Source organism: Chrysochloris asiatica, unplaced genomic scaffold (genome assembly GCF_000296735.1).
Source record: "Chrysochloris asiatica unplaced genomic scaffold, ChrAsi1.0 scaffold00498, whole genome shotgun sequence".
In the NCBI taxonomy this organism is placed as follows: Eukaryota; Metazoa; Chordata; class Mammalia; order Afrosoricida; family Chrysochloridae; genus Chrysochloris; species Chrysochloris asiatica.
In genome coordinates, this window is record NW_006409016.1 from 492,052 (window position 1) to 503,744 (window position 11,693).

General features: G+C 39.3%; 1 protein-coding gene across 1 annotated transcript in view; it reads left to right on the forward strand.

Annotated features, from left to right (window-relative positions):
* Positions 1–11,693, forward strand: part of LOC102820631 (putative helicase Mov10l1-like) — a 65,643-nt gene that overhangs the window by 35,271 nt on the left and 18,679 nt on the right. The window contains exons 14-16 of the mRNA XM_006877448.1: positions 8,416–8,594; positions 9,938–10,081; positions 10,789–10,910. Of these exons, the coding sequence (XP_006877510.1) occupies positions 8,416–8,594; positions 9,938–10,081; positions 10,789–10,910 (445 nt within the window). The remainder of the gene's footprint in view (positions 1–8,415; positions 8,595–9,937; positions 10,082–10,788; positions 10,911–11,693) is intronic.

The window sequence follows — 11,693 nt, forward strand, 5'->3', positions numbered from 1 at the left end:
ATTTAACCCAATGTAAATATGCCACAAAGTAGATTTCAACATAAAATTTACATAAAACTCAACCAGTGGACTCCTGGTTTGGCACTGTAGGATCAGCACTGGACTTTGAGCCACAAAGTTGGTAGTCAAACCCACCAGCTTGTTGTTTAGGTGCCATTGAGTCGGTACTGGCTCATAGCGACCCTAGGCACAACAGAACGAAATACTGCCCGTCCTGGGCCAACCTTGGAAACACTATATAAGGTCCCTATGAGTCAGAGCCAACTTGATGGCACTTAACAACAGCAACAGCATTATGGAACCCTAGTGGCATAATGGGCTGTATTGTGCTGCTAACCACAAGTTTGGTGGTTCCAACCCACTAACCACTCCATGGGAGAAAGATGAGGCTGTCTGTTCCCATAAAGATTTAACAATTGTAAAGATAAAAGTTTTATAACAAAACCCTATAAGGTCGCTGTGAGTAGGAACTGACTTGATGGCATTAACAACATATAGTGTATTAGTTATCTAGTGCTGCTGTAGCAGGAATACCACACACAAGTGGATGGCTTTACTAGACAGAAATTTTTTCTCTCACAGTTTAAGAGCACCAGCTCTAGAAGATTCGTCTTTCTCTCTGTTGGCTCTGGGGAAAGGTCCGTATTTCCTAGCAACATCTGTAGGCCTGCCATTCCTTGGAAATCTCCATGGAGTTCAGCATCAGTCTTCCCCTGGGTTTAGGAGGTCCTCAGAACAAGGATCCCAGGTCCAAAGGCCATGCTCTGCTACTGACTCTTCTTTCTTGGTGCTAATCGGGTTCCCCTCGCTCTCTGCTAGCTTCTCTCTCCTTGTAATAGCATTCTCTTGTCACTGCCAAACTATAGCTTTACATAACTGCCAAACGACTGAGAATCCGAGTAACCAAGTTGACACATATTTTGGGAGAATCCACTTGAATCCATTATTTTAGCCATTCTGGTAAATGTGTGGCGATAGCACATTAATTTGCATTTCTCTATTGAACATGTCTCCTATTGAACATCTCCATGCTCTTCTATGAAATGTCTCAAGTGTTTGGCCTATTTTCTAATTGGATTATTTTTATATGTTGAGGTTTAAGGTTTCTCATATATAGTCATCCCTGAATTGTGCAAATTGTTTCAGCTTAACTATATCTGGTGTTGTCCTGGTGTGGCAGTGCAGGATAATGCACTGGACTGCAAGGTCAGCCATTCAAACCCACCAGCCGCTCCTTGGAAACCCTATACAGAGTTGCTGTGGCACCTAACCGACTCAATGACACTTACCAACAACAACAACATATTTTGGTGTGACACTGTAGAATAAGCACTGGATTACTAACCACAAGATCTGTGGTTCAAACCCGCCAGTTGCTCCTCGGAAACCCTATATCGGGTTGCAGTGAGTCGGAACCGACTCGACAGCACTTAATCTAAAGTTTGGTGGTTCAAGCCCATCCAGAGACACTCTGGAAGAAAGGTCTGGCAATCTGCTTCCATAAAGATTGGTGGTGGTGGAGGCTGTGTGCCACCGGTCGGTTCCGACTCACAGTGACCATGTATAGACTTTCTGAGTCTATAAATCTTTAAGAGAGCAGAAATCCTTATATTTCTCCTGCAGAGCAGCTGGTAGACTGAGACTTCTGACCTTGGGGTTAGCAGTTCCAATCTACTACCAGAGCTGCTTTCCATAAAGATTATAGCCCAGAAAACCATATGAAGCACTTCTACTCTGTAACACATAAGGTCATCATGAATTGGAATCAACTCAAAGGCGACAGGTTTGGTTTGAAGTGTTTTTATATTAGTTTTGTCATTTATGTGCTTTGCAAATATTTTCTTCCAGTCTGGAGCTTGTCTTTTCATCTTCTTCACATGAATTATCACAGAACAAATGTTTTCAGTTTTGATGGCATAGAATTGATTGATTGTTTTTCACTGGATTATGATTTTGGTGTCAAGTCTAAGAACTCTGTTTCTTTCGAAGAATTTCACTGTTCTGCAATTGTACATTTAAATTTTAGATCCATATTGAGTTAATATTTGTATGAGAGGTAAGGATCCCTTTTTGCCTGTGTGCATTAGCAGCATTTGTTGAAAAGGCTCCATTGAATTCCATTTAGACATGCATTTCTAAATCACTTGTTGTTAAGTGCCATTGAATAGATTCTGATTCATAGCGACCCCATATAGGGCTTCTGAGGCTTTAAATCTTCTTGGGAGCAGAAAGCTGTATATTTTTCTTGCTGAACAGCTGGCAGGCTCGAATTCTAGTTCACAGTCCAGTGCTTATTTTAGGGAGTCACCACACTCCTTTAAATCACTACTTATGTATTTTATCATTTCTAATTTTAAATTAATCATCTGAATTCTCAATCCAGATATTGTGATTTTGAAGTCCATGATACACTTTTATTGTTTCATAGATACCAATTTTGTTTATATTGGTCATCACTCATCTATTTGTTAGTTTCTTACTCTATTTTCTGTTATCTGTTACTGTTGTTGTGAGGTGCCATGGAGTCTGTTCTGACTCATAGCAACCTTATGCACAACATAATGAAACACTGCCTGGTCTGTTGCACCATCCTCACAATTGTTATGTCTGAGCCCATTTTTGCAATCACTGTGACAGTCTATCTCCTTGGGGGTCTTCTTTTCTGATTACCCTCTACTAAGCATGATGTCCTTCTCCAGGGACTGGCCTAACCTAACAACATGTCCAAAGTACAAGAGACAAGTCTTACCATTCTCCCTTCTGAGGAGCACTCTGATTATACTTCTTCCAAAACAGATTAGTTCTTCTGGAAGTCTCTGATATTTTCAATATTCTTTGCCAACACCCTAAATTCAAGTGCATCGATTCTTCTACCTATGATTTTCCTTATTCATTGTCCAGCTTTCTCATGCATATGAGGAGATTGAAAATGCTATGGCTTAAGTCAAGTGCACCTTAAGACCTCAGATTTACATCTTTGCTCTTGAACACTTTAAAGAGGCTTTGTGCAACAAATTTGCCTAATACAGTATGTGGCTGTTCCCATGAGTGTTGTTTTTGGATTCAAGCAAAAATGACGTCTTTGACAATTTCAATCTTTTCTGCATTTATTAGTTATTTATTAGTCCAATGGTGAGGATTTTAATTTTCTTTACATTGAGGTGCAGCCCATACTAAAGGCTTTAGTTTTGGATCTTCATCAGTATTTTAAGACCTCTTCATTTCCAACAAGCAAGGTTATATCATCTGCATATCACAGGTAATTAATGAGTCTTTCTCCAATCCTGAAATCATGTTATTCTGCATATAACGCAGCTTCTTTGAGTATTTGCTCATCATACAGATTGAATAAGTGTGGTGAAAGGATACAACTGATGCACACCTTTTCTGATTTTAAACCATATCCCCTTGTTCTAATTGAATGGCTGTCTCTTTGTCTATATACAGGTTCCTCATGAACACAATTAAGTGTTCTGAAATACCCTTTCTTTACAAAGTTATCCATAGTTTGCTATGATCCACACAGTTGAATGCCTTTGCATGGTCATTAAAACACAAGTAAACATCTTTCTGGTGTTCGCTGCTTTCAGCCAAGATCCTTCTGATGTCATCAATGATATCCTTCATTCCATGTTCTTTTCTGACTCTAACTTGAATCTCTGACAGCTCCCTGTCTATGTACTGCTGCAACCATTTTTTAATTCTCTTCAGCAAAATTTTGCTTGCATATGATATTAATGATATTGTTCGATGATTTTTGCATTCCATTTAGCCACCTTTCTTTGGAATGGACACATATATGGATCTCTTCCAATCAGTTGTCCTCCAAATTTCTTGGAATAGTGAGTGAGTGCCTCTAGTGCTGTTTCAGTTAGCTGAAACATTTCAATTTGTATTCCATCACTTCTTGGAGCCTTGTTTTTCACCAGTGCCTTCAGTGCAGCTTGGACATTTTTCTTCATTATCAAAGTTTCTTGATCATGTGCTACCTCTTGAAATGATTGAACATCAATTATTTTTGATACAGTGACTCTGTGTATTCCTTCAATCTTTTGATACTTCCTGCTTCATTCAATATTTTGCCCATTGTGTTGTTAAGTATTGTCGAGTCAATTCCAACTCATAGCAGCCAAACCTGTATAGGATTTCTGAGGAGCAGCTGGTGGGTTTGAACCACCGACCTTGAAGTTAAAACCAACATTGTGGTCTATTGCTTATCCTACAGCACCACACCATGACTCTATTTTGCCCATAGAATTCCCCAATATTGCAACTTGGAGGCTTTCATTTTTTCCCCTCTGTTCTTTCAGCTTCAGAAATGATGAGTGTGTGCCTCCCTGCTGGATTTCTAACTCCATTTCATTATAATACTTTGTCTTCTCAAGCTGCCCTTTGAGTCTGTTAACCATAGTTATGTTAAAGTCTTTGTCTGCTAGCTTCAATATTTTCATCATCTGTATGTCTCATTCCTTTTATTGTTGGGGTGTTTTTCCTCTTTTTTATTATATTTTTCTGCCTTTCGCATTTCTAACAATTTCTGATTGCTTGTCTGACATTTTGTGTAAAGAACACATGAATCACTATGAGTCGGAAGTGACTTGACGGCACTTAACAACAACAAAGCCTTGAGATAGGCCCAGATCACCTAGAGAGTGAGTACTTACGGGAAAGAAAAGAGGCTCAAGAACTGAGCCTTTGGGCACTGTCTCAGTTCTCTAGCATTCTATGAGAGAAATGCCACAAGTGGATGGCTTTAACAACCAGGAATTTAGTCTCTCACAGTTCATTGTTGCTGTTGTTAAGTGCCGTTCCGACTCATAGCGACACTGTATAGGGTTTCTGAGGATTGGCTGGTGAGTTCAAACTGCTGACCTTGTGATTCAAACAGACCTTTCAGTCTGGTGTTTATCCTACAGCGCCAAAAGTCCAAATTCAAAGTGACGACTCTAAGGGAAGGTTTTCTCTCGTGGCTCCTTTCAGTATCTGTAGACCCCACATTCCGTGGAGATCTCCCTGGGTCTGGGCATCAATATTCTCCTGGATCAAAGAGTGTGACAGTGCAGGCACCCCAGGTCTTTTAAATCTCAAAAGACATTGACTCAAGATACAACCTAATCCTGTAGAGTGCACCTGACCTCAGTAACATCATAGAATGAGGATTTACAACACAGAGGAGACCCACGTGAGATCAGGACTGACACATCAGATCTCATCTTGGGCAGGGTATGATTACATCATTATGTCCCAGACAGATTGACACATATTGGGGGTAGAAGCACAGTTTAGTCCATACAGGCACCCTAGCATTGAAACTGGGGAGGAAGGAAGAAACTAGAAAAGGAAACTGAGTAGAAGTAGACTCAAGTGTTGGAGAAGCCAAATGAAGCAGGTGTTTATAGGAGGGTGGAATGACTACATCAAATGTTAATGTAAGGTAAATAAGCAGAGGCCTACTAGAATGTCATTTCTTTCAGGACAGGGAATAAATACATCTATGCTTTTGCTTTGTTGTGTTTTAATTCATGCAACCTTATATTGTAAGTCTTAAAATTCCAAGTTCTGCCCTGACTTTTTTGAGCCTAATTTGTTGTTGTTGTTAAGTGCCATCAAGTCAGTTAGGACTCATAGCGACCCTATATACGGTTTCTGAGGAGCAGCTGGTGGGTTTGAACTGCCGACCTTGTGGTTAGCAGTCCAGTGCTTATCCTATAGCCCCAGACCTAACTGTGAGTTCACCTCTTGAAAGAATGCCCCTCACCCAGCAGGAAAGGGGCTCCCTACTCCAGTTCCCCTCTCAGGTAGACCAGCTATACCCTACCCAGTCCTCACCCTAATGTGTTTTATCCTGCTGTCATTCCAAGAAACTCTACAAACAAACGAATCACATCCTCTGATTAACACAGAGCCTGCTGCCCACAGCCCCTGCTGGTTCATTTTGCTCCTGAGTGCCAACTCTGTGTACTCCTGTATGGTGTATGGCTTGTGCCTCCCCCACCGCAGGCTGAGACTATGTGACCAAAAAAAAAAAAAAAAACCGCTGCCAGTCTCATCTGCCCAGTGGTGACTGTCATGTGTTTGGCCATTTTAAGAAGGGGGATCCCTCCTTGGCATAGGAGTAGATAGGAGAAAAACAGAGCAAACCCTAATATCTAGTGCTGTGTTTGGTCTCAACTTGGTGTGCTTTGCTCTAGACAAGTGAGGGATTATAAGAGTCATTGCCTGTCCTGGTGTGGTGCTGTAGGACAAGCACTGGACTGCTAACTGCTAAGTTGGTGGTTTAAACCCACCAGCTAGCTGCTCCTCGGAACTGTAGACAGGGTCACTGTGAGTCAGAACTGACCTGATGGCACTTAACAGCAACATCATATGACAACAACAATTGTGAGGATAGCTCAGGACCAGACAGTGTTTTGTTGTGTTGTGTACAAGGGCACTGTGAGAACTGACTCGATGGTACCTAACAACAAACCCTTTGAGCTCTCGATCCTGTATGACATTTTTAGCTGCCCTGCTTTCCTTCAGCTGGTATTCCAAACTGCCTGCCACCATGTCTATCTAAACCCTGGATTGGGTACTTTACAACAACCTATTTCTTCTTTACCCAGCCCCTCATCAAATACAGTCCACTCAAACACCATGAAGTAAACGTTAGAAAGTCTTTCAGTAAATGTCACACCTTGACATTTTCCATTTCATTTTGATGCCTGAAATCGATAGGCACTGCCAGCACTGACCTCAACCACAGTGAAAGAGGACACATCTGACGTATCATTTACATCTTTGTTTTGGCTCCACTAGTTCTTCAACATAAAATTTAGTGTATCTGTTATCTCTTTTTTAAAAAGGGGAGTCTGAAAAAGAAACAAGCCTTTGAAACAATATGTTATGAAATTTCCTTCTGTCTTAGCATTATATATTAAGGGCAATGTCGTGAGATCTATTATTGAAAGAAATAATAGTATAATAAGTAGAACATTCATGTCTAAAACAAGCCATTATGACCACAAAAATGGTTTTTATTAGCATTTTTTCCTCTTAACCATTTTCGGCATGATCTTTTTTGTGTGTGCGTAGCATATGGAAACAATGGTGGACCAAAGCATACATGAGAATGTCAGAACCGTGGACTTGCCAGGTATGGTCACCTTTGCTGAAGGAACATGTAATCTGGGAGCATAGCTGTGAGGGGTTTACAGTAGATCAACTAAGATGATTTTTGCCTGGAAACTAGGTGCCAAGAGAAATACTTTTAGGTAGAAAGGGAAAAAAAAAAAATGTTGGGAGATTTTTTTAGACTGTGAATATTATATTATTCATAAAGAGAAAGGCATATCTTATCTTTACTGAACACAGATAAAGAGTATTTATAATATACATATAATGATTTATGGTTATTATTTATTATATTGTTTATCAATCATATATATTATAAAGACTTTTTGGTTGTTTTTGTTGTTAAGTGCCACCGAGTCAGTTATTAAGTCTTAAAAACAAGGATAAATAAATACAAAACAAAGACAAACAGATCGCCCAGTGTGGGTGAGGGAGGTGCTGCTTACCATATGTGCTACAAGTGGTATGATGAGTTTCCAAATATCTGGAGTCCTGGTGTGACACTTGTAGGATCAGCACTGGACTGTGAACCACAAGATCAGCAGTTCAAACCCACCAGCTGCTCCTCAGAAATCCTACACAGGCTCACTATGCGTCAGAACCGACTCACTGGCACTTAACAACAACATAATATGTATATTTCCAGTGAGATGGTTTTAATGTCTACAGTTATGTATAATTCTTACCATGTGATCTTTGAATCTCTCAGAGACATTTTCAAACGATGACTGATATTTTCAGTGCCATTGGATATTTATAACAGAGTATTGTGAGATATCGTGATGTGATTCCAAGCCAGTGCACCTCATCCATGGTGGAGGCTGTTCTGACGCTGAATAGGTTTCAGCGGATCTTCCAGACTAAACAGACGAGGAAGAAAGGACTGGCAATCTACTCCCAAAACTTAGCCAACGAAAATTGTATGAATCACAACAGTCTGATCCACAATCAATTATGTGGATTGTGCAGGACCAGCATTATGTTCCTTTGTGCATGGGTCTCCATGAGTAGGGGGGTCCACTCGACAGCAGATAAAATCAGCAACATGGACTACATAACCTACTTTTTCTCCTTGCTGCAAACGAGGCTAATTACCTCACTATGCTTAATGATGACCCAAATAGAGTTTGCCTCATTCTCATATTGTTTTATGAGAAGTGAGGTAAAGAGTTTTTCCTGCATGGCTTTGCTTTTATTTTAGCCTTCAAGTCAGTCTGCATGCTATTTATAACAATAGTTTCTACTGAGAATTCAGTTTTTTTTATTTGTAACTGTAATTTTATGGGTTTCCATTGAATGCAGTTAGTAGAAGTCAGACCTCTAAACCAAGATGTGGGAAATTCTTTAATCCAATACTGAATGAAGATCAGAAATTGGCAGTTAGAAGGATACTGAATGGTGCATGTCGACCAATCCCATATATCCTTTTTGGCCCTCCTGGAACTGGAAAGACAGTTACATTAATAGAAGCAGCGTTACAGGTAATATTAGTTGGAATACCATGGAACATCAAAAATAATGTATTTCTGAAGTTCTAAATGTGTAGTTATGAGTAGTAAAGTTCTAAAAGTATAAAATTATGTGGTATGGAACTACATTAACTGTTGTTAAGTGGTTAATAAATTGATCTCTAGTACTCTTATTTATTATGTTTAACTCATCAAAAATCAGTTAATTTATATTATAGAATCATAAAGTTTATATAAGAAACTTGAGAAATCTCAATTATTTCAAGCTATTCAATTATATTTGTTTTGTATAAATAGATGTAATTTAATAAACTTAGTTCATAGGACTTAGGAAAGTGTCTATTTGTCATAAAAGTTTACTGCAGAGTAACATTTCTTGCACTGGAGTGACAAAGCACTATTCTGCAGAAGTCTCTGATGTCCTTTGTATTTAAAATCAAAGATGGTGTGTATTTAGTATTTTGGTACTGTTCAGTACTTCAAGATCAGTAAACATGTGAGTGATTACTATTACAGTGCTCTGAGGTTAGGTGCACAGAAATAAATACGAAGCCGTTTCTGTGCTTAAAGACTAGTCTATTCTTTTTTTTTAATTTAATGTTTTTATTTTGGATTGAGTGAAAGTTTACAGGGCACATCATCAGCTTCACATTCAACCATTCATATAGCTTGTTTCATTACATTGATTATTATCCCCTCCATATATCATCAGTTAACAGGGTTTCTCTCTATCCTCTTTAGCTTTTTTTTTTTTTTTTTTTGGAGGGGGTGCGGGGGGAACTTGCCCTTTTGGAATTTACAGTCTCGGCTTTTAGGGAAGGTTTTTACATTTGTCTGTGGATATCCAGGGCTCATGTATGAAATTACTAACAAGCATACTGAATAATCAGATGAGGGACAGTTTGCTATAAAGACTAGTCTATTCTGAAGAACTAAAATAACGTTTCCAGGATTCTCTTAACTTTTAGCATTTCTGATACAGCAGAGCAATCATTTCAATTTTCTATTTGGCCTGAGTCTCAGAAAAGTTAAGTGGTCTATATCAAAGGCCATTTGAAAAGATGTGACAAATCAAAAATAATATCCAATCCTCTTTGCTGTAACCATCCCCTAAATTGGGCTGAACCCATCTAGATGAACATGATTTACATTAGGTATTAGACACGTTTCTATGATATGTTGTTAAGTGCCAACGATTCTGTTTTGACTTGTAGCAACCCTGTATATGGTTTCCAGGGAGCAGCTGATGGGTTTGAACCACCAACTTTGCAGTTTGCAGTCCAGTGCTTATCCTACAACTCCACAACAGGACCCCTAGTGATTATCTTTTTTTTTTTTTTCTGTCTTTGACAAAGGTGTATACCACTTTACCTGACAGCCGGATTTTAATCTGTGCACCGTCCAACAGTGCAACAGACCTTTTGTGTTTGCGGCTACATCAGACTAAAATGGTGTACCCTGGGATCATGGTCCGAGTAAATGCCCACTGCAGAAGTGAGGTAAGCACTGGGGTATTCAGCAAGACCTCAGTAGGGGTGCCTTCATGGAATATGAGGTGAGAAGTTTGTTGGGTAGGGGAAAGATGGCAAAGAAAATGCTTAACCAAGAATTTGCCTGTATCTGTGTCATAACTTATTATTCCATATATCTTAGTTCTGCATCTTTACTTATATTTTCATGTTATTTTCTAGAAACTATCAATTATACTATCATTCCTTCTTATCTGGAATTCTAAATGCTCTGCTTTTATATTATTCCTAAATATTCTCTTAACTCTTTGTTTTTTATTGATTCCCTTATAACTTAGAAAAAGTGGTAAGTCCCTTATTTTCTCATAAAAATCATTCATTATTTTCTAGATTCCCAAGTGTTTACTAAAAAGGTTAGAAATCTAGAAGATGAATGATAAAGCTAGTGTTGGGAAGGGATTTGTAGGATCGTATGTCATCTCTGTGTTTTTATTGTTGTGAAGTGCTGTCAAGTCAGTTCCGAACCATAGCGACCCAGGATAGGGTTTCTGAGGAGCAGCTGGTGAATTTGAACTGCCGACCTTATGGTTCAAACCAACCTTGCAGTCCAGCATGTTAGCCCACAGCATCACACATTGGGGGGAGGGGACAGCAGAACATCTTTCAGCCGTGTGTGTGGCTCTGTCCCATTTAAATATGTGCTTAATCATATGAAAAAAATAAAATTTTTCCCTCAGGTAATCAGTGATGCAATTAAGTCATATTGCAAAACTAGCGAAGATCTTCAGAAAGCCTCACGCTACAGGATAATACTTACCACCTGCAGCACTGCAGGACTCTTTTACCAGTTGGGATTAAGGTATTTAAAATGTTTGCAAAGCACCTCAGTTATAAACCATTCCATTACAGATGTCTGTCCTCTGAAAGCTCCTGCTATGGGAATGCTAACAATAACTTACAGTCATGTGGTGTCAAGGAACTGGGATGAGGAGAGGAAGCTCCTTGTGTATTGTGGTCAGGGATGTTCTCACTAAAGTGACATCTGAGGGACTCTTGAAAGAGGAAATGAACCCAACATAAGGGAAGTCAGAAAGAAAAGATTCCCAGACAGCATGATTAGCATGTGCAAAGGTCCTGAGGTCAGAAAATCTTGGCATCTTAAATGACTTACAGAGGCCTTGTGGCCAGAGCAGAGTATAAACAAGGGGAAACAGCAGCAGGAGGTAAGGTGGGAGTAAAAAGGACTTGTCACTTAGGGTTTTATAGAAAAAGTGGTTGTATTTCATCTCTGATTTACTGGGAGGCTGTTGAAGAGCTACCTTGTAAGATAGTTGAATGGATTGAAGGAGGGAAAAGGGGACTATTGTATGGTGAATTGGTTTAGTAAAATGATTGATGTTAGCAAAGTCAGGTAGTTCATTTCACAGAGTGTGTGCCTAGCGTTGTGGTGCATGCCATCACCTTTTGTTGTGGAAGATGTAGATACACAGCACAGCTCACAATATAGGCATGGTGCAGATCCATGAACATTTTGCAAAGGACACACACCTTAACTATATCTTGAAAATGGAAGTATACAACATATTCATGTCTCCTTTATGTGGCTTGAAATTTACAGATCCAGGCATGGTTGTGTTTTTTT